This window comes from Photinus pyralis, unplaced genomic scaffold (genome assembly GCF_008802855.1).
Source record: "Photinus pyralis isolate 1611_PpyrPB1 unplaced genomic scaffold, Ppyr1.3 Ppyr1.4_LG1, whole genome shotgun sequence".
NCBI lineage: Eukaryota > Metazoa > Arthropoda > Insecta > Coleoptera > Lampyridae > Photinus > Photinus pyralis.
The window spans coordinates 21,562,904-21,590,272 of record NW_022170249.1 but is presented as its reverse complement, the minus strand read 5'-3'; the positions used below and the strand labels follow the sequence as shown (position 1 = coordinate 21,590,272).

At 35.5% G+C, this 27,369-nt stretch overlaps 1 protein-coding gene and 1 long non-coding RNA gene across 2 annotated transcripts; one reads left to right on the top strand and one right to left on the bottom strand.

The window, feature by feature from the left end:
• The first annotated feature begins 2,721 nt into the window (after positions 1-2,721).
• LOC116158671 lies at positions 2,722-4,498 on the top strand. The gene is made up of 3 exons (XM_031471495.1): positions 2,722-2,844; positions 3,489-3,620; positions 3,670-4,498. Exons 1-3 carry the CDS (start codon positions 2,787-2,789, stop codon positions 3,810-3,812), a joined length of 333 nt encoding a protein of 110 aa, XP_031327355.1. The 5' UTR covers positions 2,722-2,786; the 3' UTR covers positions 3,813-4,498.
• A 17,508-nt stretch (positions 4,499-22,006) lies between these two features.
• LOC116160357 lies at positions 22,007-23,945 on the bottom strand. The gene is made up of 3 exons (XR_004143192.1): positions 23,867-23,945; positions 22,344-22,484; positions 22,007-22,294 (listed from the first exon to the last, which is right to left on the bottom strand). It is a non-coding gene; the product is annotated as an uncharacterized LOC116160357 (long non-coding RNA).
• Between the last annotated feature and the right edge of the window lie 3,424 nt (positions 23,946-27,369).

Sequence of the window (27,369 nt, the reverse complement as noted above, 5' to 3'; positions counted from 1 at the left end):
TGAAAGAATGATTATACCAGCAGAGCTACGTGAAGAAATAAAGGAAAAACTGCATGACGGTCATTTCGGGATAAACCGTACACTCCTGAGGGCTAAACAATCTGTTTTTTGGCCAGGTATCACTGAAGAATTAAGTAATGTGGTAGAAAATTGTAACATTTGCGCCAAGCATAGACGCCAATATACCGAGAAGATGATCCCTTCTCCTACTCCTTTGTACCCATGGCAAAAAATAGCTGTAGATTATTTCGAATTCCAAAAATGTACTTATCTGGCTGTGGTGGACTACTATTCAAGGTATTTGGATATTATCAATGTCACAACTATGTCTGTGACAGAACTAATAAAAAAAATGAAGAGTTGTTTTGCCCGCTTTGGGATTCCAGAAGTCGTAGTCTCCGACTCTGGATCCCAATTTACAAGCGAAGAATGGAAAACATTTGCAAAAAAATTATGATTTCAAGATTGTGACGAGCAGCCCCTTATATCATCAGTCGAATGGAGAAGCGGAGCGATCAGTCCAAACTCTCAAGAAGATTCTTTGCAAGAATAAGGATCCCACTCTCGCCTTGCTAGAATATAGGGCCACTCCCGGGCTTTTTGGATACAGCCTAGCAGAACTCCTGATGGGAAGGAAGTTGGGCACTCGGATTCCTCTCCTGACCAAAGAACTTATTCCAAAAAACGTGAACCATAAACAATTTCGTGAGTGGGACAAGTGCTATCGTAGTGAACAGGCAGAATACTTCGACCAACGTCATCGATCGAAAGAAGAAGTCCCTCTTGAGATTGGTTCCTCAGTATTCATCCCTGATAGGCAAGAAGAGGGAACAATTGTAGAGAACGTAGCTCCGAGATCCTATACCGTAGCTACAAAGGAAGGATTATATCGTCGAAATAAAACTATGTTGAGACCACTTTCTTCTTCGGATAACCCTACATCAACAATTTCCTCTAGACGCGCTATCAAAGCACCACAAAGACTAAACTTGTGATTGTGATGAAAAGGGAAACCCGGGAAGAGGAGATGTGACGTAAGCGACTACTAGAATTAGAATGTTTATGTAGATTGACAGATAATTTTGATTAACGTATGTATTTCACACATTACATATTTAACTCTTAATACGCTTTTATTTAATATCTACGTTCATTATTCTACAGTTAATACACAAGACCAGCAATAATTGCAATTGCGCCTGGTGTTAACTACAACACCATAAACCCCTTTACGTTCTAAGGAAGTAACACGCCACACGCCAGTGAAATTCCGGAAATATCAACTCATGCGCATGTTCGGTATTCTACTGTCTCCCTCACGTATTTTTGCACAGATTTAGTGGCTGTAAGCTATGGGAATATATAATCTAAGACAGCTGCTTTCCATAAATTACCTTAAATATAAGAGAATATCGCCTATATTTGAATTGCAATAGGAGATTTACTTCGAAATTAGGAGAGTAATTAATGTAACATATATTTCAGCTGTAGAAGTTTGCTGGAGAAGTCCATGTTACCTGCTACATTAATATATCCAAAATAATTTACATATGAAGCAATACATCAATAAAATAGGAGAGTCATATTTAATATATGACACCTGATGGCAACCCTAAATTTGGCATATCCTCATCTTAATTTTTTGGGGATTCGTAAGCGATCTAAGTCCTCAATCTTGAGGCATGTTATACTTTCATATGATTTTTTTATGGTTATGAAATTGTGATATAATATCTATTTAATAACCGATAACGGTACAGAAAATACTGGAGCCAAATGACGAGAACAAAGAACTACTTCTTCTAAATTTAGACAGAGCAGGTCGCTCGATTTAATTAATAATATTACGGATAAAAACTCGTCAAAATATCACTTCCTTTGCGCTGGTCAGTTATGTCGACTTGACTTATCATAAAACAGAAGAGACTATGTCAGTTTTGTTTTATTACACCACTGCCAATAATGACGCGTTTCTCCTCACTGTTCTCGCACTTTTATCACTTCCTTTTTGTCCATTTCCGTCAAGTCCCCTTTTAATGCAAGGTTCTCTCCTTTTGTTTTTTACTCGTAGTGTTACTGCAACTCCCAGTATGGTACTTACACCAACTGGGTAATGCTATTTTTTTTTGGAAATAGGCAGTATGTTATTTAATACGCGAATATCATTTACCTCTTTTTAGCTGTGTTTTGGGAAGCAAGATCTCCATAACCCGAAAATATCAGTTATTAAATGCCAAAAAGATAGCTAGACATTTATAATACTGCGTAAAAAACTCGTCTCATTTGATAAATGTGAGCCCCATTCACTGAACAAGAAAATATGTCCTCAAGCTACAGCTTCAAGATGGTTTCCAAATACATAAGCAACGTTGACATCCACGCATAATTTTCTGAATTGCGTCTTCCTTGTAATACATTTGGAATTGTAATTGTAAATGGAACGACGAAGATGTAGTCTCCTTTGATGTCACTACTACAATCCGATTTGTGAAGCATTTTTTTCTGTTCTGAAACAGAAATTTCAGAAGTCTTTCAACAACTGATGCTTCAGAGTGCGAATATTTTTTACCTCGCATTTTATTTTTGATGTTTGCAAATAAAAAAAACTCATGAGATGATAAATTGAGTGGAGTAATAGTAATCGGGATTTGTCTTTCTAATCATTATAGATAAGTAGATAATCATTCTATATTTTATGTCTCTAATCTGTTAAACCTCTTGATAAAGTAGGTATAAATAAGTGTGCAGGCTGCCACATACACGAGTATTGTCATCTTTTTGAAGACATGTACTTAAAACTTGTATTCGCTTCTGTTGGTCTTATGTGTCTAGCTGTTACCTCAGGTATGTAAGACACGTTTATGATTGTAACGTAGATAACCGTACTAATTACTTTATAACTATTAGCACCTACTTGCACCAACGTCATCAATCATAATCAATAATCAATTTTAAATTAACAATTCACTTGAACCGTTTATATTGTTCGCTAGTGGACCTTCCTTTACGAATAGTGCTATTCATAATTGTAGCGAAAACTGAATATGAATTTTGGTTACTTACAGCTTTAGGGTTTATCTGTAACTGGCCTTGCAGTGAAAGAGTAAACTTGAAATACATGTAGTCGAGATAGATGTAGGTTCATCACCGCATACTTTTAACATCTTTTCATCTTCGTCTTTGTAACGTGACACTGTAGTATTCTGGCACTTTGGTCTGGGAAAGTTTTAATATTTGAGAATATGCCTGTATACGTGGTGCTTAGCAGTTAAGTGGATTTAATCAGTGTTTATCATATTTGTTACATAACAAAGTTGTCAAGACGAGTGTGAAATAAAACAATAAATCGTTGGTGGCAGATTAATAGATTAGATTCAAATTCGCTATTAAAGTATTTCAAATGGAGATAAGAGAGAAATAGTAAACAAGTATTTTATTAATCATAATTTAATGTAAAATTTGATTTCCTTAAACGTATGGAATCGTAGTTAGATCCGCAAACGACTGCTATCGTTGCTATGCTAACGACAAGGATCCTCAAGCCACCCTCAACTGTCGTCACTTTGATAATATTACCAAAAGTGAGCGCTGTGTAGGATATTGCATGTTTACTTATGGAAGTAAGTAATATGTTATCTAATACACGAAGATCATCTACCTCTTTTTTAGCTTTTACAGAAAATGGGGTCCTTCTAGGTGTAGCGCAGAGATATTGTTCTGTATTTAATTGTGAACACCACCAGGCTAATGACAAATCAATAAAATACTGTACGTCTTGCGGAAGCAACTTATGCAATACTGACAAATATTGATCAATATGCCTCTGTAGGGATTACTTATAGGTATACATTTTTGTGTGTACTATTATCACTAATTACGTAATTGTTCAATCTTCTTTAATGTATTTGTTCTTTTTTCTTTGAAATTATCCTCTATACTGCAAAATGAAATAATCATGTTTAATATACGTATTTAAAGCAACAACCATTGGAACCTTATTCCGTCATCGTCAACATAATTCTTGACTTCTCAGAGATATATTATAGATATGTGCTCTGGCTGATAACAAGGAGAAATGTTTTTGTAATTTAGGGCAATATGAGTCGTTAATAAATGTGAGTCCCATGTATTCCACAAGAATTTCCAGTTACAACGCCGAGACAGTTTCCAGACAGCTGATTCTTTACTTCGCAGCATTGGGTCAAAGAACACTTTAGTTGACGTTAATGATGCAGGTAAAGGTGGGTTATCGATACAGGATAAACAGAAAGCGGCATGAAATGAATAACTCGAAAGCGATGAACGGTTTTAAGTTTTCAGGATTTAAACAGGTATGGAAATCAGGTTGTCAGGTCAACAAGTGACAGGAAGAAGTGTTCTGTGAAGCAGAAGGATTATGTAGTTAGTTTTTAAGACAACGTCCACACGCTCTATGAATAAAATAACGTACACATTGTTACCTTATATGCATAAAATAATAAATCAAATCACAAATGAATTAGTACTTTAACTTCAAAAGTGGGTGTTATTTGATAATGAAAATCAATTTCAAATGGGGAGCCGAAACTGCGGAAAATGTATTTTCCCATGTTATTTCCCTATGTTCCGCCGTCAACTTTCCACGCTGTATTTACATTAGACCTCATACCCCATGGTTAACTGATAATATGAAATTATTAATTAACTTGCATAGTAAACCATATATATGATTTAAAAAGTCAAATAACGCGAATGATTGGAATTATTACAAACAACTGCGTGATTATACGACTTTTCCTGACAGGCAAGAGAAAAAACACGCTCTAAATTTTCAATTTGGCCATAAAAATAAAAAAAACATGTGTGGAAAGAATTAAGAAAATACTGTACAGTAAAAAATCAACATGTAGAAGTAAATAATCCGAATACCATAAAAAGGTAAGCATTTCCTTAGCACTTAATGTATTGAGCCTTCGGATAGTAAGATTTTATAAAAGTCATCCAATCGGAATTACAGCTATTCTAAATTACAGAAGGCGAAAATGTGCTATCTACAATCTCGTCAAAAATGCTACATTTTCACTCCTCAAGAACACAGCAGCAGCATACGTATCTTGAAAATCTCAGAAAAAACATAAAGTTGAAGGCCAGACGCGTTCTCTATTTGAAAATGACGTGGTACGAATGTTTCCTTCAAGATAGGTGGGAACGATGACCACAGCCGAAATTCCTTTTCTGTCTTTTCACTCATCCTGGACTTCCACTCCACGTTCCGTAAGGTAGCAATTTTTCCTGGATTGTGACTGGAGACAAGTATCCCATCCGATCGAACACTCCTGCGGCTGAGGAGATACCTACATCGCTTCACGCTTCGTAACTTCTTTTTCAAACATGGGATCCTTGTTTACACATTGTAAAAGAGTGTCGTTTCCTCTATTCCATTTCAAGCCACAATTTCACAATTTGCATTGGGAACTATTTCTGAGGACGTCGGCCACTCCATTTTAGCAGCTGTCATAATGGTATTTTCCTTTTCCTTTCAACTCTCACATTCTTCATTATAATGGAAGGAATCAACAAACAATTAAATTGGGTCCCTTCGCAAGGCATTCATTCAAACTTGGTTTTTCTCGAACATGACATGATCGTCGTCGAAAGCGGCCGCAAAGAAATAGTAGGTAAGAAATATAGTAACCGATTCCATCCTCTTCTCACTTACTGAGTGATTCGTGGGGAGATATTCCTCTTTTCCATTTCAAGGGAGTGCTACAATGTACCTTCCATCATCTTCCCTTTGAACCGTCTTTAAAAAGAAGTTACTAGCATCCATGGCGCTTTCCGCCTTTGACTGGTCTCCAGATTCCATAAGTCAGAAAGGGCTGGCGGGATTGAGAGCATTGAAACGATTGTTTTAGTGATATACGTGGTTAACTTCGGCAATGGTCCTCCCAGGTTCCATCCAAAGTCTCTGTCTGAGCAGATAATTTGATAATGACTGCGGTTATATGACTCACATCGGACTTTTTTCTTACATTTCCTGGAGGGGTGACCAATTTTCAAACATCTGAAGCAAGGCATTTTGTTTAATCGCTGTTTTTGGCTTATCTTCATAGTTCATTTCTTTTCGCTTTCCATGATTTTGATCACAAAAATTCAGAAATCCTCCCCCGCCACATTTGATAACAATCCGGAAACTGTGGGCGCGATATCTTCTTGTATATTGCTTTTATTCTCCTCTCTTACCATTATATTTTGATTGTTGCTGTGGTGGTGTAGTTGATTGAAATCCTTCACGTGCTAGGGAAATCCTCATTTCATTCTTTACTTCTTGTCGCATGAACTTCCTGAAAACATCCAACTTAGACCTCTGCGGCACTAATTGAGATCCATCTAGAGCCGAAAACGGGCTTCTCTGCCAAGCCCGAAGTAGTGACTGGGGAAGGCTTGGTTCGACCAGGGCATATAAGTTGTAGAGTATACAAAGTGAGAAAATGAGATTCCCTGGTAAGCTCCAACCGGTGTAGCTTCAGTCACTATTGTTGTGGTCGTCAACGCTCCTTGCATTTGGCCTTCAACTGTGTGAAAAGTGAAAACATAGGAATCCTGATTCTCATACTTGCAGCGAACCTCAAGAAGGAAAATAGAATTGACCACAGATAGCCAGAGGAAATCCAGTGAAACAACCACAGTGGTTTGAGAAGGTCATATAATTTTAGTAAGTAAAAATCGAGGTAAAAATATAAACTAAAAATAAAATAATAATACAATGTTTTGTGAATCCTCGGGCGCCAGCGGGTATAATACCTTTGTCTTGACAAAGAATCTATTGTAACGGAAACTCTCCAGACGTGACGTCGCCTTTGGCGCTCTGGAATTTTCTAGGCGCGCGATAGTGGGAATGTTTGCGACGTATCTGGTAATTACGCGAGTGTTCTGAACTTACATTGCTTGCGTGTATAAATGGTTGCGGACCGAACATCGCAGGCAGTTTACTACCGAACGAGATCGAGTACGGATGAAACATCGAGCGCGGAAATACAAATTGCGAAGTGTGTGATATAAATAGTCGATATAAATTGTACAGTTTTTATAGTGTTTTAGTTTTGTTTAATAAATATTGATATAAATCGAACCCGAATTTATAAATCACGTTACACTATACATGCATACAAGAGATAATGAATTGTATAAAACAGTAAATGAATTAGCACTTTTGGTTGCATAAAAAATAGTAAATAAATTAGTAATTCTGGTAAAGGATACACTTATGTAACTAAAGGCAAATGTTCAGCCCAGCTGAGCACTTATAAAGTTAGTATAACCTCGATTACAGACAAATTCTGAATTATGTACCTCGCGTTAACAGTAACGACAAAAACACTTAATTAAGCATACATCTGCAACTGTTGTATTCAAAATATCAATTGCAGAGCAATTTGTCACGACATTGGCAAAGGTAAACGGCAAGATAAACTAACGACGAAAGCGATTACCAACATGTTACTTGCACGTTTGCAATTTCAGGTAATTGAGTAAGCATTTGCTTAGTGATTCTTCGACCTTAGATACAACGTAATAGATCAGTTCAAGCTAATCGACAGGTAGCACTCTTCAATTCGAAAGTCAGTGTTTGCAGTTCATCCAGAACATGGCAATTCTTTAATATGATCACTCCAGTGCTCATAAGTAACGTACAAAGAAAATATATCCAAAAACTACAATGCGAAAATCAGACCTAATTCCAATAAATTCGAACTTACCTACCCCATTAATAAATGGGTTTCGGATTGCGATATAAGTAAAACAAAGATAGGTAAGTAAATTAACACATATGGCATATCCAAAAAATAAAAGTGTTAAAGAAGAAGAATTCTATGAAAATATCTTTACCTAAAGAGGGTATAGCCATCGTCCCATGCGCGTAAAGACGCTTAGATAATTAATTTAAACAATTTTAGCGTGTTAGGTCTGGAATTTTCCCATTCAAATTAACCCTTTTCGCAAAGAGGGACCTGTCATTTCAACGACAAAATGTGATCTGATCTCAATGATGCCAATAGTACTAACTGCTCCTAACACACTCAGAGAGTATTCAGTGTGTTACACAAACCAAGAGTTTCTCCGGGGTTTCAGTCAAAGCTGCTCTACCAATCCAAACCACTATACATTTATATCTAATATCGGATTTAAAACAGGGACCCTTGGTACCGCAGTCGATCTTCAACCCCACTGCGCCACACTGGCCGGCACATTCAACAAACATTTCAGTTATTTTTATTTATTAAATCCATAATGAGCAAAAACATTTGAGCGATATCAGCGTTTGGTGCGGAAATTTAAATTTCAGAATTTTCAAACCTCTAAGATAATGTAACCCATTCCATGGAATTTCAGGAAAAGGTTTACACAACACAGCAATACATCCGAGCCCCTTGTTGATCTTGCCCTGTCTATAAAACTTACTCACTTCTTCTGAAAATATATGTCGTTATTATTTTTTATTGAGAAAACTTGCCAAATCCATAGAAAATATCTGAATTAGTTTGAGTAAATTCATTCTTATCGGTATACAGATAAACGTTACTAATGGTATAAAATGTAATTTAACACAACTAGCCATTCGTAGCAGTGCTGTTACATTATCTTTAACATTACCAAATTTTCATGTAATCTGATACTTTTGTAACAGGATTCGGGTGTTCTTTCTCTTGCATGTTTTAATCATATTTCCTTCGCAGGTATCACATTAATATTTGCGCTTTTAACTTTAATAGCTTGAGTTACTATATTAACGTCAGCTTCAGTACCCAATTTGGAATTAATAATGATCGTCAACTTTAATTTTTTCAAATCATGCATTTAAGCTATTCACATTTTTTGTATTTACCACATTTATGGCTGTGTCCAAGTTAGATATTCTATAAGATGTATTTCTATTGATACATTTTTCTTAATGTCCATTGAGTCATTCGTAAATAGGTATGTCAAATTTTCTCAAAATCCCTTAATCTAGCTAGGCTCAATATTCCGTCAAAAATTAATAAATTTTTCCGGTAAAACTTTATTCTACACGACGGTGACGTTCGTAAATAAGTTTTAGATAGAATATACTCGTGTCACCTCATCATAGCATAGCTACTTATAAATTGATATGATTGACAACATAAAGTTCGAATCTATATTCTCGCAAAAAAGTAACTTCTATCCCTGCAAACTTCAGACATCTCCATAAATAACTCCATTTGCAAAACGTATATTGCACTGGCGTTTCAATGTACAGTACAAGCTACAGTTGAAACGTATGTTCTTGTTGCGCAATGGGAATGCTTGAATAGAAGTGTCATCTCCCAAGAGACCGTTTCAAGCAAACAATTCGATTGTTCAAACAATGTGCAAGAGTCCAATTATTAGGGGTTGAATCTAAACAGTATACAAGTTAAAATTGATTAATAAAGGCGTACAATTAAATTTAATATAAACTATTCTACAAAATGGAACAGTTTGGCGAAATCACACATCTAAAATAAATTGCATCGCGTGCTAAAAATTACGGTAATTTGTTTTCATACACGATTTTCACGTTCTGTGTATACCACGACGGTACCAGATTTAGCAGATTAATAAGTTTTATAATGCGATATTGAAACGTGGTATATTGACTCGCGAAGTACATTGTTTTAAACTACATTTTAATGCTATGAAATTATGCTCTATTAATGACCATAATAAAATCTTATCTTGTTTCAGAACAAACATAAATTTTTAGGATTATTATTCAACCCCTGATGTGAGTTCACATGGTAGTCTCGAGCTCCAAACAACAGACGGAAACAAACAAAACTTGCAAAACTATCGATGCTAATTTATAGTCTTAACGACTTAACCCCAACGGTAGTGGAGCGTATTTATATGAATAATACGGTTTATGCCCCAATTGAGAAGAAAAGCGAATTAAGCGTTCGTTCAAAACCGGGAATTTTAAACAATTCAATCTTGGTTGGAATAATAGCGAAGATTACAAAGCATTTTTCATATTTAAATATTTGCAATGCTACTGTAAAGCGGTACAATGAATCTTTTCTCTTTTTTGAACTTTAATGCAGTTCAGCAGTTACTTCATTAAGCTTTAAATTCAGGCAAAAATCTCATTTGCTTGAATTCAACATTTAAATTTTATTCACTTCTCTTTACACGCGTAACAGATTTTCAGAGTGAATCGTGAGTGTGATCTAAATTATTCTTTTGAGATCATCAGGGGATATTAAGTTATTTACGTATTAGAAAGCAGCCCTTTACTAATAATATTAATTGTAATATTCTGTTCTTACGTGGTATGTGCTTGAAATATTACACAATTAATAAATTCAATTAGCGCCACGCCCACTTTTGTGTAATACTTATACACTGGCCAGCAGTGCTGCTGGATTATTCGATTCCATCCGTCTGGTCAGGTTATAAATGTAAAACAGCAATACCAGATGCATTCAAACAAGTAAGTTTCTTATATCCCACCTAAGTTTTAGTCACATACAAAGAAAATCACGAGCCACATTAAGAAGCAACCCGAGTTAGTCGTTGCAAGCCCAATTGACAAGTTTTTTAAAGTGGCAGCTCTTACCTTTTTTTACACGAAGTAAAAAGATGACCGCATTTTATTATATATAGAGCTCTTGAACAAAGGCTTTAGATCACCTTTCAAAGGCCTTGTTGGAAATTCAGAACTGTTCAAGTCCCTTTCTAGGCCATTACAGAATCTCTATGCTGTAAAAATAACCCTAGCACAAAGAGAGACTTTGAAAACGTGCACCCTAGAACCCTCTAGGTCTCTTCCAAAAGGTTGTAGAGGTTTCTTTCAATTTTTTTATCATTACCGGAGATTTAGAGAACTGTATAGCCCTATTCAGTGTACGTTAGGTTTTTTCAAAGTACTAATTGAGTTTTCCAGACCCATTGCAGAGAATTCCAGTTCCAAAATTTCCTTTTCTGGTAGACTTATAGGCCCATTCAATTCCTTTTTAGGTTCGTGCTAAGGATATTTATTAAGTCACTTTCTAGGATTTTTGGGTAATTTCCGAGCTTTCTAGGTTCTTTCAGCAGTCATAGGTTTGTGGAAAAAATTCATATGCACTAATACATGGTTAAATCTAACTGGAAATCAGGCCCGATGGTGGTCTTGCCCCAAAAATATATGACCGACTTCAACTTTTTTCAGCGCTCTTCATGTGAAATAAAACCCAGCTCAAACGGACGGGTTCTCTTTAACTCGTTTAAATGTCAATCCTTAATTACATTTATCCAATTGATCGAAATAAAATCTCAAAATTCGGTGTTCCAATTACCACCCATTGTTAATTGGTAAATGGTTCATCGGCGAGATCATCTATGACAGCTTCACAACCTTACCATTCCAATGCTCGCTTTAAATTTACCATAGCGGACAAAACCTACTTATAATGGCTTATCATATCTGAAATTCAGAAATATTAATTTGCCTCTCTTCTCTGGCAAAAGAGCTTTTGGCGCCTGTAAAAACAATTTAAACATTCCTCCAGGAACCATCGCAAAACTGATAAATAACTTACATGGTAATAATAATAATAATAATTTGATCTTTATCTGCGGTAACACAACTCACTCCTCGTCTCCTACAGCAAATGAGTAAATTCAGAAACTTCAATTCCTTAGTAAAGAAGCGCTCAACTTAAAACGCTTCTAGATACCGGGTGTTCAGTAAAACTGGTCAACTGGACTGGACTTGGAGTATGAGCTAAACGGAAATAACCTTCGGGATATAAAAATTAACGGTTCTGTAATACGGTTTTCGTCGGAGATTAATGTGGCTAGGTCTCAGGAGGAGTCTGGGAAAAGTGTCCTTTTGAATTACTAAATCCTGGTTTTATAGGGACAAGGCGCGGCATGAATTTTACAACACACAATACAGAATGTTTACACAATAATATTTATTTCTTTATTAACGACACGGTTCTCATAATTACCTCGTTGGAAGAGAAATACGATAAGAAAATAAAATCAAAATAATACCAACATTTATTCCTTTGTCACTACGAACCAAATTCATATCAAATAGAGGGAATAAACAATCTTGAGCGTATACATAGTACTAAATGGAACAAAACGAACTAGTTTAAATGACAAAACTACTGCGCAAAATGGATGACTACGCGACAATCTACAAAATGCAGAAACCAACAAAGCAAAACATTTTAAAGGCAGATTATAAGATCTTTACAGGTAAGTGCGTCACTATCACGAATTCGATCTTTGCCTGTAATGAACGTACTCTTAATTATAATAAATAAAATAATATACATTACAGGGCCTGGATTTTTCCTCTGGAGACGCTAGCCACACGGATGAAAATTTTTTCAGTGAAACTACTGAATCTTCACCACGTCTTGCCAAACAGGAATGCTGTTTTTCCGTTACTCGTTGTAATCGGGTAAGCTATTAGATTGATTAAATTTAAAGATTTAAGATTTAAAGAGTATTATAGTTACTCTTTGGTTGAAGGCCCAGAACTTCAACATTGGTACAGGAATGAAGTTCATAACTTGCTTCTTGCTAAGATTTTAAATCCCTTATCTGTGACCAATTACGGATGACTAGTGTGATGAATAATAAATAAATTGACTGTATACATGACTACTTTTTAAAAAATACAAATAACGCGACGCGATACAAAATTTGTATATCCCTCACGTTAGTTTATATATAATAATAATTGAGGGGCAGGTCCAATAAAGGTATTCTCTTCTTCATAACCTCAAAACGTTACGTTAGAGTAGAATAATTAATGGCAAAGTATAATCGGCTCATATATGAGGAATTTCTAGGGTAGCTCCTTCGTTAGTGCTGCTTCATAGAACAGATTTGTAGCATATGAAGGCAGCACACTGTAAATATTACATTAACAATTTATTGGTGGCCGAGTCCTTTATTAATGAGATTATAACAGGCCCTCGCAGGCGCAAACACTTCATACAAACTGAATAAATTCTTAAAACTAATATAATTCGCATCTCCTCCGAGCACATTTAATTTGAAACTTCATAAATTTTACTTCGTCTTCATGGCACAAACACGAGAAACAGACAAATGGTTGTATAATTCTTTGTCTTCAAATGAGCGCTTTCATTTCATCACAAACTACCATTTCTCGTTTTCGCATAATAAATCGTAGCTTGTTCAAATTCTCTAATTACATAAACAAAACTAAAGGAAGTATTGTACAAATGGCTTGTCATTAGCAGAGTTTTGAGAGGTTCTAACGTAAATTAAGGCAAATAAAACAAACATGGATCCACTTACTGCATTCCCTTCCGTTGCTTGAATCTATTTCTAAGTCCACATTTAACAAACGAAAGGAACTACAACGTTTAGTTAAGTACAGCAATTAAGCTAAATCCTTCAGTCTTTCTTCTTATGATAGCTTACCCGACGCTTTGCCTTAGACGAAAAAAGAGAGGTTTAACTCTTGCAATTAACGTCTATTTCGGAATTATTTAAATAGTAGATTTAGAAAAGGGCAAAAGGATTTCGTAACTGGAGATATATTCGGAAAAAAAGTAAGCACCGATTGCTTTTGCTCCCTAAAAATTAATTCCTGTAAATTTAGATTACGATAGACATAAGACAATCCAATTTTCCTTTCGGTAGTGAACGAAATTAATAATGAACAGATTTAATTTAAATTTAAGAAATGAAATTATTTCTTTTAACAACCACCGATGCTGTTGACAGCGTTGCGTGAGAAATTTTAATTAGAAATTAATTAAATGAAGTAGTTAACAAAAGTAACTTTAAAGTATGCATTTTGGCAACATAACATGCCAAATCTTTCACCACGGTATTCACAATGAAATGATCACGTTTTTTCAGTTTTCACCTCTACTCTTTTCTTCTAAATATGAAACCGTGATTAATGATTGCAGCAGATAACGTCCTCTCGATGTATAATAGGCTAAGGTAAATGGGCCAAAATATAAATAGGAAGCAACTGTGAAAGTAAAGGGAAAGATAAATGTTGCAATTTAAATCTGAAATGGCCGTATTAATATTTCCAACTTTCTTTAGCAGTTCTTGCCTTTGAATCCTTCAACTTGCAAAAGTCGACACGAATTTTACGTTATCCCTTTGAGCGATAAGCCTTATGGGAATAGAAAACAAATGTTATTTTATGCGTTTTAAAATGTTATTTGTCTATTTAGGTCTCAGCGTGTACGTATTGATTTTTTAAATGTGCCATACGATTAGAGTGGGGCATTTTGGAAGCGAGGAAAATTTAATCACAAGTTGCGAAACTTATATTTAATTTAAGCACAATTCATATCCCTGGAGTGTGGATATATGTTACAACTGAGTTGTGTGCTGCTCTTGAAGTTATAACAATGTAATGCTCTGGATAAGACTATCTGTGCACCAGAAATGTAGTTAGTCGTCTTTGTAGAACTAGCGAAACTTTCCTTTAAATAAGAGAGGCAAATAAGCGTTGTTGCGGAGATAATAGTCGTTAAATGGGATGCATGCTGCATATTCTTAAGCATAGTCTACTTTTATAAATAAGTTTTCATTTGTGCTTTCTTTTTCAGGTACGTTCCAGTTTAATTCCGGAGTGGCGGTAAGTCATTACTTGATTAGTTGGCTGAGATAGTTCGATAAATTGATTCATGATAACACCAAACATTCCCCATACGTCCTGGTTATTAAAGAATACTAGTTTCGACCCCAATAAATCATCTTTTGCATACAAAGTTTGGTTATACCAAACGTTGTATGCAGAAGATGACTTCTTAGAGTCGAAAGTAGTCGTAAATACTAATTAAGTATGCAAATAAGGGGAAGGTTTGGTAATTGGTGTAATCATTAATCAATTGGTCTACAATTCAATATCACTCCATTCTGAGTTAAAACTACAACATGGTGCTTTCATCAGATGACAGTAAAACCAAGGTTTAATCACAGCTTATTCTTAAAAGCACATGCTGAAGTCTTGGTCCCCATACAATAGTTACATGCTTGTTGAACCTTTTTCGTTTTGGGGGAGAAAGGTAAACAAATTTGTTAAAAATTTAACATTCAGATTTATCACGGGTCTAAAGATATTTTTTAGTTTTTCGTTAGTAAATTGCGGCGTAGCAAAAAAAGGTTCTGGGGGTTTGGCTTCTTTTTTAGGCCCAAGCAGTACGAAAAAGCGTATCCCAAGGTCAAACCAAAACAAAAAAATTAGTGATAATTAATTGTTGGCCAGCTGTTTGCATATTAGCTTTCAAATACCTTCCCAGCATCGTTGAACTATCGCTCCATTGTGTTTTAAAAGAAGTATTCGAAATAGCGACAGGAACACGTAAAATACGAGCACGTACTTTTATCGCAGCTACCATAGCCTTAAACTCATCCCCGTTGCGCAAATATGCTATTGATTTCCCATTACTGTTAAACGCTCATCTCGACGTAAGCCTACCAACGAAATTTGATTTGAATGATAAAATATATTATTCTGGATTTCATGGCTCTGGTTTCGATACATTTTGTATCCGATGTGCGTCATTTGTTATTCGATTACAACTATTCACTGCTACTTTCAACAGAATAGTCTGAGATGATCTACTTCGCCTCGATTCGACCGATAAAAAAATTATGGACTAATTCAACTAAATTCGGGCGGCGCTCTCTTGAATGTAACATTAGCACGATTGACTTCCGCAACCTTTATTTCGGAAAAAATTAAATGTGCGTAGAAAATTGTCGTTCTTTCTAAATAAGACAATTAACTTTGCGCTCGCCACGATCTATGAAAAGGGCGTCTGCTTTCATTTAGCTAAAAGCCAATAATAATTTTATTTACGTTTGAGCTGCATCGAATTTAGATAAAACTCGTCTTATTCTAGCTCTGTGGATCTTTATTCTGGTGGTTTTGAAATTTCCATAACGACGTGCGGTCTTACAGAAATTACATCTACTGCCAATAAGAAACTTACTAATGTATATGCAATTTCTGTTACAGAAAACTCCCGATTGTATAAGCAGTATTACTTGCGTTCTGAAATATTCTCTAACAGGCGAAGACGTAGGTACTAATGTTGTGTTGCAGCATATTCCTTCTCCTTGGTTGCCATTGGAAGTTCAAGTAATGGTAATTTCCTCAATTTTTGTTCGTGTTGCTATTAATAATTCCTGTTTCGTTGAACAGCGCAGAATAACAGACACCCCAACAGCTAATTGGATTCCCTCAATCAAAGCTCACATCAATTCAATTCACGAGTCCGCTGTTTTATTCTATTTTCAGTGGAACAAGCGTGTGTTACATCTGAGCATTTATCATTTTCCTAATTATACCTACAAGCGATTACAATGGATGTTACGTTAGATTTCTAGTGTTTAGAACTGTAGCTACAATCAAAGGTTATCTTGTACCACAGACAACATATACTAGTATATGTTGTCTGTGCTTGTACTAATGTTTAATGTAAAGTTCAACAAAACTATAAAACACAAGCGTTTGAGAAGCGTAATTTAACTTCTTTCTAAAGAACCGACTGTAATGAAAATTAAAGAAAGGTTGACTCTGCCATTAGGGGTAGGTATAATGTATGACCGATTTTGATTCAATTGTGCTTCCAAATTTTCACCTTGACCGTATATTCCATATACTCCCACTCACTCTTCCCCCTCCGCCCCCCACACCATTTTGTTCTTTGTAGATCGTTCCTCTCACAACTTCTTTTACTTTATTTACTTACTTACTTACTCACAACTCGTTTTTCATATTCCTCACGCTTCGTCATTACTTCTTTGTAACATATTCAAGCCTTTTTCGCGCTTCTTTTACATCTCCTTTCTCCTTCACGTCTTCTTAACACAGCTTTCGCGCTTCTTTGCATTTCATGCCTATAATAATGCAACTTTCAAGCTTCCCTTGCGTTTTCGTTTTCTCTTTTCACCAGCTTCTTCTCTTGGCGCTTCTTTCGCTCCTTCTCCACGTTTCTATTACGCTTCCCAACAGCCTCTCTTCGTTTACATCTCCTTCACTGCCGGTCTAAAATTTCCCTCACACCCTTTCTCGTTTTTTCTTCGTTTCTTTACGACTGTTCTACGTCTTACGCAGGCTCCCCTTTCTACGGGTTCTGTACTTTCTTAGAAGTTGCACAAGAAGATCACAGGCACCGTCAAGATTTATTCTACTTGTCGACGCGAGAGTGGGCACCCCTTTACTTTTCCAGATCCACCAATCAAAAGATTTCCCCCACTCAAGTTAAACCCGTTGGCAGATTACAGCGAAAGTGGCATAATTTCCTTACACATATCTCACCATACTAAGGTGCCTTAAGCTTCCAACGAACAATTAAAATGTCAGGACTGTATCACTCTGCCATTGAATACAAGAAAATAATTTAAAGATGCTGCAAAATAATGAGACAACCCTTTATACCTCCTATGACCCAAATTCTAAAACTGTGCAACCACAAAAAACTTTAAACCCTAAATTGGTAGAAACCACCTGCTAAACCAACCTTTAATCAATAACAAATAAAAAATAAATGACTGCCGACGTCGATGTGGCCTTGTGTCTTTTTATTGGATCATGTCTAATTGAAACAGGAAATTTGGTTTACAGAGTCATGGAAAGAGACCAATTCTGACGCTGCAGCACGGGACGCCACTTACCTAACTACCTAATCAGAAGTATTGAACTTGAAAAAGGGACAGGAACCCTTTATAAACATCCCAGCTTCACTCTATTTATGGGATTACCTCCATGGGAAACTTTTCCACCTCTTTTCCAACTCTTCCCCCTTGCTAACCGCCTAAACCGATTGGAACCAAATTGGGTACACAATATTCTTAGACATAAAAGAAGGAGCTGAAAAGCTTTTGGGCAAAACGAGCATGCGCAGGTCTGCGGGCAAATTTTTTAAGGTACCTTTTGTTACACCATTCACACTTACTTTCGGATTAAGTGGTGCAATTTTACTAAGCAGTTTTGTATAAAATCGTCACTAAACCTTCATTTCAATGACCAGGCTACTTTTCACATCGCCTGTCACTATACCGGCAGCACCTGGTACTTTTCCGCCCGCACCTGTCACATTGGCAATGTCTATAGGTAATGACTCCTGTCATCACTGACAGATTGAATACGATTTTGGGTAAAATTTAGTTACAAAAAACAAAATTCGTCAGTAAAATGACACTACTTAATTAGGGAATTAAAGTACTCGGCCCCAAAGGGGGTCAATACATATTCCTCGAAATGGTATTTTTTTAGACAATATTTCTGAATATGTCAGTTTTGACAGAAGTCTGGTGAAGTGACAGGAGGCAGGAAAAGTTGTCCGGTAAGGTGTTACTGCCACTGTCATAGAAACAAAATTTCCTAACATAAATAGGCACGAACACGAACGATTGAATCACCATTTTAAGAAAAATTAATTTTGAGAAGCTTAGAAGGTAAAGGAACAAATCCGCCCTTTTCTCGCTTTTGTCGTGTTCCCAATAAAAGTATAGGCATGCACTTACCATTCTAATGTATTTAATTATTGCAGTAATTTGTAGTTTTCTTCTTTCAAGTGTCGCAAATATCTTGTCAATTTCTTCTTTGAAATTTGCAGTTTTTATTCATTTGAGTGCCCTTAACGTCGTCCTGTGCAAATATGAGAATAGTTTACACTCATTGGTCATTTGTCTTTTCCCAGTTTTATCAAAAGTTACCCGCCAAACGCGCAAACAAAGCAATCGTTTTTCGCTTTTTTCCATTTTTTGTTTCAAATAAACGAGGGGGTTTAGTAATTAAACTGGTTTTGATGATAGACAATCGTATCGGATATTTTTTGGTTTGAAAGCAAAAAAATGGGCATTATTTGTTGAAATCAATAACGATTTATGATTGCATAACGCTAAAATACGACTACGTGGTTATGAAGTTATCGCCAGGATGGTTACATTATAAAAGTAAAAAAAGGCCGTAAATAAAAATTAATAGGGTCAGTTCTGAAAAGGTCAACAATTTTAGGAACATATTTCACCTGCGTGATACGAGGTGGAAAAGGGTGATATATATTACTTCTATTCTATGAGGGATAAACCGCAAAAGGTGTGCATTCCATTTCGCTGCTTAATTGATTGTCCTGCAGGGGTGTAAATGTGTATAGCCTTAAATTGAAGTACCGACTGATGATAACGACAGATGCTTTTTCTTTTCAGTTCAAGTAATGGTAGGTAATAAAAATTGAGGCTCGTTTAACCCAGATTGTTGGTTAAAGTTAACGATGTTGCGTAGATTTGAGTTACAAAGAGACCTTTTAAGAATTTTTGCGATCCGTAAAAACCTTTCAAGATTTACAAAGCTAAGTAGAAAGCAGTTGTGGTTGAAGTTTGTAAATGATTCGCATTAGAGCTTTTTACGGTAGCTTTTGTTGTACGAGCTCGTGTATTTTCTATGCGCGAATGAAAATATTCCGTGTGCATTATCATTTCGCGAATGCGATTAATTTGGTCAGTCATTACTAATTTCATGCCAATTTTCTCGGCACATGTGTAGGGGAAAAGGCGTTTTAATGAATATAGATTCGCGTCTTGTCTAGACGATGCTTTGCTAATACGTTTTATTTTGCATTACAACAATTTACTGAATCAGTTGTGCTAGTACCTAACCATCAGCTATTTATCTTCGTGTTTGACGTTTGATATGGAGAGTGATATGTTAGTTTTGACGTGTGTAGCATCATTGCAAAATACATAAATTTGGCCGAATCCTCAATCTTTCTGTCATGAAAGTAATTCTCGACAATGTTGGCTTATATAATAAATCTTAGTAATTTGTCTTGTCACGGAGATTGTTGAGGAAGATATATTTCATTAAAATAACTTTTATATTCGGTGCCTACCTTTGTATTGTTTTCAACTTTTCCAAATTTGAAGGAATGAGGCATATCCGTTACTAAGTTACATGCTGAAATATTGAGCCATTTTTAGTCGTCTATGTACTCTCACGAACTAATTTAATTTAACAATTTACAGTAGAAGATTTGTATTTATTTCATTTGCGTAAAGGCGTAGAGGCGTAGAAAGGTTACATGAATATTATTTTCGACTTAAATTTTTCACTTTTATCTTGCAAATCCTTTTTTATCTTGGAGATTTCAGAATATTCAGCTTCATACTAGAACTGCAGATTTAAACTCGAAAATGGCTTAAATATTTTGTAATTAGTCAATACCATTTGATTAAATGTTTAGGTCGCGAAATGTGTTCTGTCAGGGGGAAAGGGGGGGGGGCACAAATGCTCAGTCCTAGAGTCCCAACCCTTTTCGCCGACCTTAATAAAAATACACAAAGTAATAGATTAAAATTAGGAACCAAACAGAATTTAAGAATTTAATTCCAATATAGAAATGGATATTTTATACGTATTTTAAGCAATAAATAAAAGTATTTGGAACTACAATTTATTGCATTTCTCTAACAGCGAATTAAGCGCTAACGTTTTATCAAAAGCACTGCTATATACCTAAGTACATCTGTGTCAAAACTAAAAAATTAACAAAAGTTTATCACGTACAGACATTCTGAACAGGTTTGTTATTCCAATGCTTTTGTTTTAAAAGAATAATTATTAAACTCCTCAATATTCATGAATATCAAATAGCCAATGGAATGGTGGGAACACAAAATTTATACTCTTAATGCAGTAAACGGAAAACTAATTTTTGTGTACCTATTTCGACTCGTATTTGTATGCACTTACCCCTTTATTTGTTCTTCGTCAGTCATAGCAATTTTTACCATCCTTGATTCTTTTTACGGCATCTACTTTTCCTTCCTGCATGACCTTGATATCACTTCTTGTCATTTCGCTTGCAGGACATAATCACTGGTGCTTTTCACAGGTCAAGTCATTCAACACCAGCATCTTCTCTTGGAAACCCTTGTCACTTATGCCAATAACTATCCTTCCACCAAGGTGGGCATAAAAATGTTCAAATGGCTCTCCGACTTGGCGACTTCTTTAACTCATTTACTTAACATAAACCGCTCATAGATAATAAGATAACGTCAGTTTTCGGGTTCACATGTTGTTTAATTTTATTTCACATATTAAGGCAGCATTCAGTTGTTTTCATTTTAGAAAACAAATGAGTAACGAAAAAAAATTTAATTTTTTTAAATGACATGGCAGTTTTCGTTGGGCTCATTTGATAGAAATTTTTTTTCTTTCTTCGTTGATGTAACATGTTAGTACCACTATTCAAGAAAATTTTTCAAAAAAATTTATTATAATTAGATCAATAACATTAATCCAGATATCCTACATCAAAATAAAACAAATGAACGTGTACGTTTCTTAATAAACCTTGAAGACAAAACGAAATTAGCAGTAAAATGGTTTTCATCGCAATGAATATTTAAAATGTTCACGATTAACTGTAAGGCAGTGGCATAACGAAATAAAAATTAATTTCTTCTACACGGGTGCTAACATTGAAAAGAGAAAAAAAATCTCGATCAAATGAGCCCAATGAAAGTGTGCATTGCAATTTAAAAATTCAATTGTTTTTCGTTATTCATTTGTTTTCTGAAATAAAAACAATGGTATGCTGCCTCAATGGGAAATAAAATGTTAGACAACTTTCATATACAAAAATTTTGTATACAGTCCCTATTTACCGAGATATATGCTATATTCCATACATAATGGGCACCCTGTATATTTCAATTCCCTCTTGACCAATAATATTTAAAAATAGTGAAATTTTCACAGAATCTTCCAACTTGTTTTTACCGGTAGCAATCAAATTCAAACTGTTGACAAAATTTCTTAAAATTGTCAGTCAAGTTCATTTCAAACTTCATAGCAGCTATCCTCTTCTCCATATCGACAAGGACAACTAAATCTTATGAATTATGATTTGCATGCACGTGATCCTTAAGTTTTTTATAAACTCCAGTAGGTACTTCACGAGCGCGTCATCTTTAGGTTTGTGTTACAATTATAAAATGAATCCCATAATTATATTAAAATATCCTCTTTATTAAGACATTAACCAACGTGTCATAGTAATACAAATCAATAACTACCGTTCCTATATGCAACAACTTATACTAATAAACAATATGTGTAACATCCCAAACAATTACAGGCTTTATCTTATACTTAAAAATTTGTCAGTATTGCAATAGTCGGTTTCGCACTGCGAACAGTGTTTGTATGGGTCGCCCGAAACCCTGAAGTAATCACAATCATGGTCCGAACAAAATCTAGCCGCTACACTTTTGGCCTTGTTCATTTTTGAAAAAGCTAAAAAAAAGGTTGATTATATTCGTGTATTAGATAACATATTACTTACTTTTATAATAAAATATGCAATGTGCAGATGATGAACACGTGTCAGTTTTCGTAATATTAACAAAATGACGACAGTCATCAAAGGCTGCAGGGGAATCGTCGTAACGTCCATAGCAACTATGACAATACCTTCCGGATGTACCTACAATTCGACACGTTTAAGGAAATCAAATAAAAAGCTGTACTTCCATAGCAACAAATATACATTAAATAATTTCCACATAATAAATAAACGGGGTTGCGAGCACTGCCCACAAATATAAATAATTTACATAAATTATAATTAATAACATACAGGTTGGTAAACTTGTTGACAATCTCCCTTATCTCCAAGGATGAAGGTACCTATTTAATTGCGAATTCGAATCTATTAATCTCCCATATATCATGTCTCAACTGCGTTGTTGTAACAAATATGATAAAAACTGATTAAATCCACTTAACCGCCAAGCACCACGTGTATACTACAGGCAACCGATTTATGTCTGGTGACAATCATGGTGATGCTAGATTTTTTTGAAGCATTTGACACTATTAACCATCAGCTTTTAAAACCAATCCCTATTCACTGCGACTTTGATCGGCAGAATATCATTACTATCACCCACGGTATCCCGTATTGATTTACCAATTAGCAATTTGACGAAAAAGAACAAAATCAGGCTAATTTTAAACACGCTGGATATTCGAGATAAATATTAAATGCCACACTTTTTTAACAGCGATAAAATCTTGACGGTTGCAAATAATCGCGGAAATATGGACATAACCACAATTTTAATTTTTCCATATGAAGTAAACAATCAATCTAAAACTTCCCCAAAGGCCAAAGTGCCGGAATCTACTACAAAACAAAGCTGAACGGTAATGCTAATGATGTAGTGGTGAAGACAGTGTGGTCATAATGCTCCATGTCAGGCATGTATTTTCCAATTTATCATTGAGCTGATTGGTTTAACCGAATTAGTAGATTTTGCTATGGCTACAATAATGCTGCCCCAATTGTGTCCAGCATGAACAATTCATCACCTTGGTTTCCAGGTTAATTTCGACCAATACCGCCAAAACATGGCGAATCTTCCAACTACCAATGGAAAATAACATCACCGTATGACCACACTGTCTCTCTAGAGTCATTGTAGTAATGATAAACCTACATCTAGAGTTTATGTAATTGAAGTTACTTTTTCACTTCAACACAGGTGGCAGATATGCCCTAAAACTGAAGGTCGCCCAAATTCCTCTTCAGTTTCGGCTACAATTGTCAAATCCAAAGTCTTAGCGTACAATTTAAATAGTTCAGCTGAATTTTTAATTTAAAATTGATGATTGAGGACGTTCATCTGGGTAGCTTCCGCAGTAGTTAAAAAGTAATCAATACAACCACATATGTGAATAAATAAACGCTTGTTGCTTGAGGGCTAAAGCAGTATTATTAAATTTGTGGATGCTAATAAAATGGCATCAAATGAATGCATCCGATTTGGAGACCGTGCATAAAATCATAAACGCATCGTTACATACCAGAGGTAACACCTACACACAGTAGACCAATAGAAGCCAATACAAGTTTAAAATACATATTTCCAAAATGATAATATTAGCCAGGTTGCGGACAGCATTTTCCGTTATGTTAGACGGCCATTTTTTCTTATAACATAAGAAATATAAATTTTTGTAGAAATAATTTACGGTATGAGGGCTTTTTGTACGATATATTTATAAATAGCGGAACCAATGAAAATGAAGTTCTTATAATGTGTCACTGCGCAGTACGTAATCACTCATAAATAACATTTTCCTGCTAACCTACAAGTGCAGTGTTTATATTGGCGGTAGTTCTTTTCTTTTTGTCTAAGAGCATAGTAGTGAACTTTGGACATTTTAACACAATGTAAAATAAAAGTGAGGTTAAGACTCCTTCAAACTTATAAGCAAAATTGAACACGCCCACCACACACCGCAACTTAACTTTGCTATAAAAATGTTTTATACTTATAAACTTATATTATAAGGAAAAATGGCCGTCTAACATAACGGAAAATGCTGTCCGCAACCTGGCTAATACCTTAGTGTAAAGTTCTATTCTTACACTATGATCATACTCGTTTATGAGGCAGCCTGTACACGATTTTATATCTACGTGTCAAGAGGTTTAACAGATTAGATTACAATAGGTATCTTAATACATATACAACTTCGCCGAAAGTATAATATCTAATCTTATTGTGTAAACAAGTTATGCGCGTTGAAAATATTCTACAAGATTACTATTTCCTTTGGTAAATAAAAAAATATTGGACCACGAGGCCAATTTTTAAGACATTCCAGCAAGCCAACCCAATGAAGAAATTGAACATTACAATAAGTAAAATGCCGAAGGTTTACACGTAGTCTAGTCCAGTACCATACAAACAACACGTGCTATCGTCAAACACCTTAGTGGATTGACTTGGTGTTGGCAAGTGCCTAGGAACGTGCGTTTTCACAAGGTCATTCCACAAGCCAGCTTAATGCGCCAGTAGTGGGGGCAGATATTGGCGCCAAAAGATAGAAAGCATTCTATTAAATGAATTGACTTGAGACAATAGCAAGACATTCCATTTTAATGGATTGCCTTTATTCACACGATGGCGATACTGGATTGGCCGACGCCAACATTGGATTGGCTTGCTGGAATGTCTTGATAGTAGATGACCATATGTATGTTCTGGACCAGGAACTTCCTGCTCCAGAACATACATTGGTAATCTACTCTTGATAATTGGCCTCATGTAAATGGCCCATTACCCATAATATAAAGCGCTTTTATTTCAAAACGAACCACCGGTTGTACCTAATTTGAATTGTTCGTAAAAAAAGTCCAAAATTGTTAAAACACGTCCATTTAGATTACTGGAGGAGTTTAATGAAAGGTTTATCTTAGTTTTAGCATTTATCCCCGCACCCTAGCTGCCACCACCTTAAAATTAATATTTATCTCTCTATCGAATGATTCTTAAAATTTTTTTGAATTTTGATTTTTTAAAAATAATGACAGTTACCAAGTGTAGACGTTGAAATGCTGCACGATTTTATGATTCTCAGCGCCCAGCTATTTTTTGTGCTAAAGCAATGCAGTAAGTACATACCTAGACTGAAACGATTAACGCCGCCTCCGCGGCTTTCCTTTTCGCCAAGGTCCTTACAATAACTTTTTAAAATTTTGTTTTGAAGTTCCAGAAGAAAAAAATACGGTGTTTATCCTTATCTTCCGAGATTTCTATTAGTTCCAAGTAGTTTTGTGGAATTCCTGTGTACGACCGTAATTTTTTGTCTATTTACTCACAAACATCCGTCCACATTCTTCTTCTTCATTTATTATCGATGCCGTTTTTTGTCTCTGGAGGCTGGTAAACGTCAGAATCGGAAATTTCTATAAAAGCTGGCTCAGTATTCTTGTTTCAGAATAGTACTTGGCTCACCGCTTTTGTCAAGGCAAAGAAAATTTAATTGGTGATGTAGCTGCATCTTCTTTCATCTTTTTGTTGGCAACATGGGTTCCCTGTTTACCACACATCGAGGATGTTAACGCAATTATTCCCATTGGCTCACCTTCTTTCCCATTTTGTGAAGAAACAGGTGCTTTTGCATGTGGATTTCGGCTTTCGGTAGAAGTTCCGAAATTGCTTTCTTCCGGGATTGTTTCTCATCGTTTTCACGAACCCGTTTTGCAGTGAACTTCTTTATCGGCTTGATACGAAAATAAATGCGGCACAATATTTGGATTCGGCATTTGCTTTGCTCAATGCGAACTCAATGTATGCTCTTTTACTATAAACACCCCTAACTTCCTTGAGGTTGGAACTGCATGCTAACGATTAACTTTAATAAAACATGTTCGACATCAACTGCCGCCGTAATTCCACATTTACGTTTTAAAAGACACAATCAAAAATTCTAGCCAAAGGCTTTTACTCAAATGCGATCATCCCTCAACTCCTCTTTCACTTATACTTCTCTACGCTAAACTCGCTTTATTTTGAAATCGTAATTTTTGCGCAGACGACCTGCAGTCTATCACGGTTGCTGCCCGTCTCTCTGTTTCTTCCTGTAACTTCGCCTTTAATGTTGACTAGTAAAAAAAGAACCAAAATCTCTTCTGAAGGGCGCCTAGTTTTATATATCCAAAATAATTGTTTAAAACAAATAAACATCTGGCTGTCATATTAATTAATTTGAATATTGTTGCTTTAGCTTAACAGAAAATAAATCTCTTATGCTCCTTAACTGTTGCCGGCATCATACCAATTGACAATCTAAACTTTTTCTTCAGGTGGACGAACGAACGAAAAAAAATACGGAAACTAAAGCAACAATATTCAAAGTAATTAATGTAGACAGTCATATCTTTATTTTTTTAAGAAGTAATTTTGGTTGCATAAAATTAGGCGCACTTCAGAAGAAATTTGTCATTCAAAATAGACAAAGGGAAAAACAATATACGTAAATCCCTATGTCTACTTCGCACTGTATATAAAATTCGAAGAATTTAAACGGGGTAGCAGGTCAGTGTTACTTTTCACTAAACAACTGGGAACATGGACTGGAAATAATTCAGTAAAATATCTTTCCATGTGGATGCATCCAACTTACAAATGTGTACATATAGGTAAATGCTTTCGAGATTGCTGCTTGAACTCTACAAACGTCTTCTTGGTCATTTTTAGCTACCACTGGAACAATAACTTTCCGCCTCTTCTTGTGAACGATAATCCATACATTTGAAGAATCATCGGCACTTTCCGATTTGCTATTGCTCCCTTTTTAACGTAATCATAAAACTTTTTCTCTAACACGATAATCCGTCATTTTTCAAGTTTAAAGCTTTTAAAATTACAATTTTGTACTAGACACTTACAAATCGTTTGTTTCACGCATTCAAAATTTTCATTTCTAAAAATCAAATTATTTTAAGCATGGGGTTTGGGTGGGAGGGTGGAGGAAAGTTGGTTAATTAGTAGTTTTGTCTCAAAAACTGCTTCCAG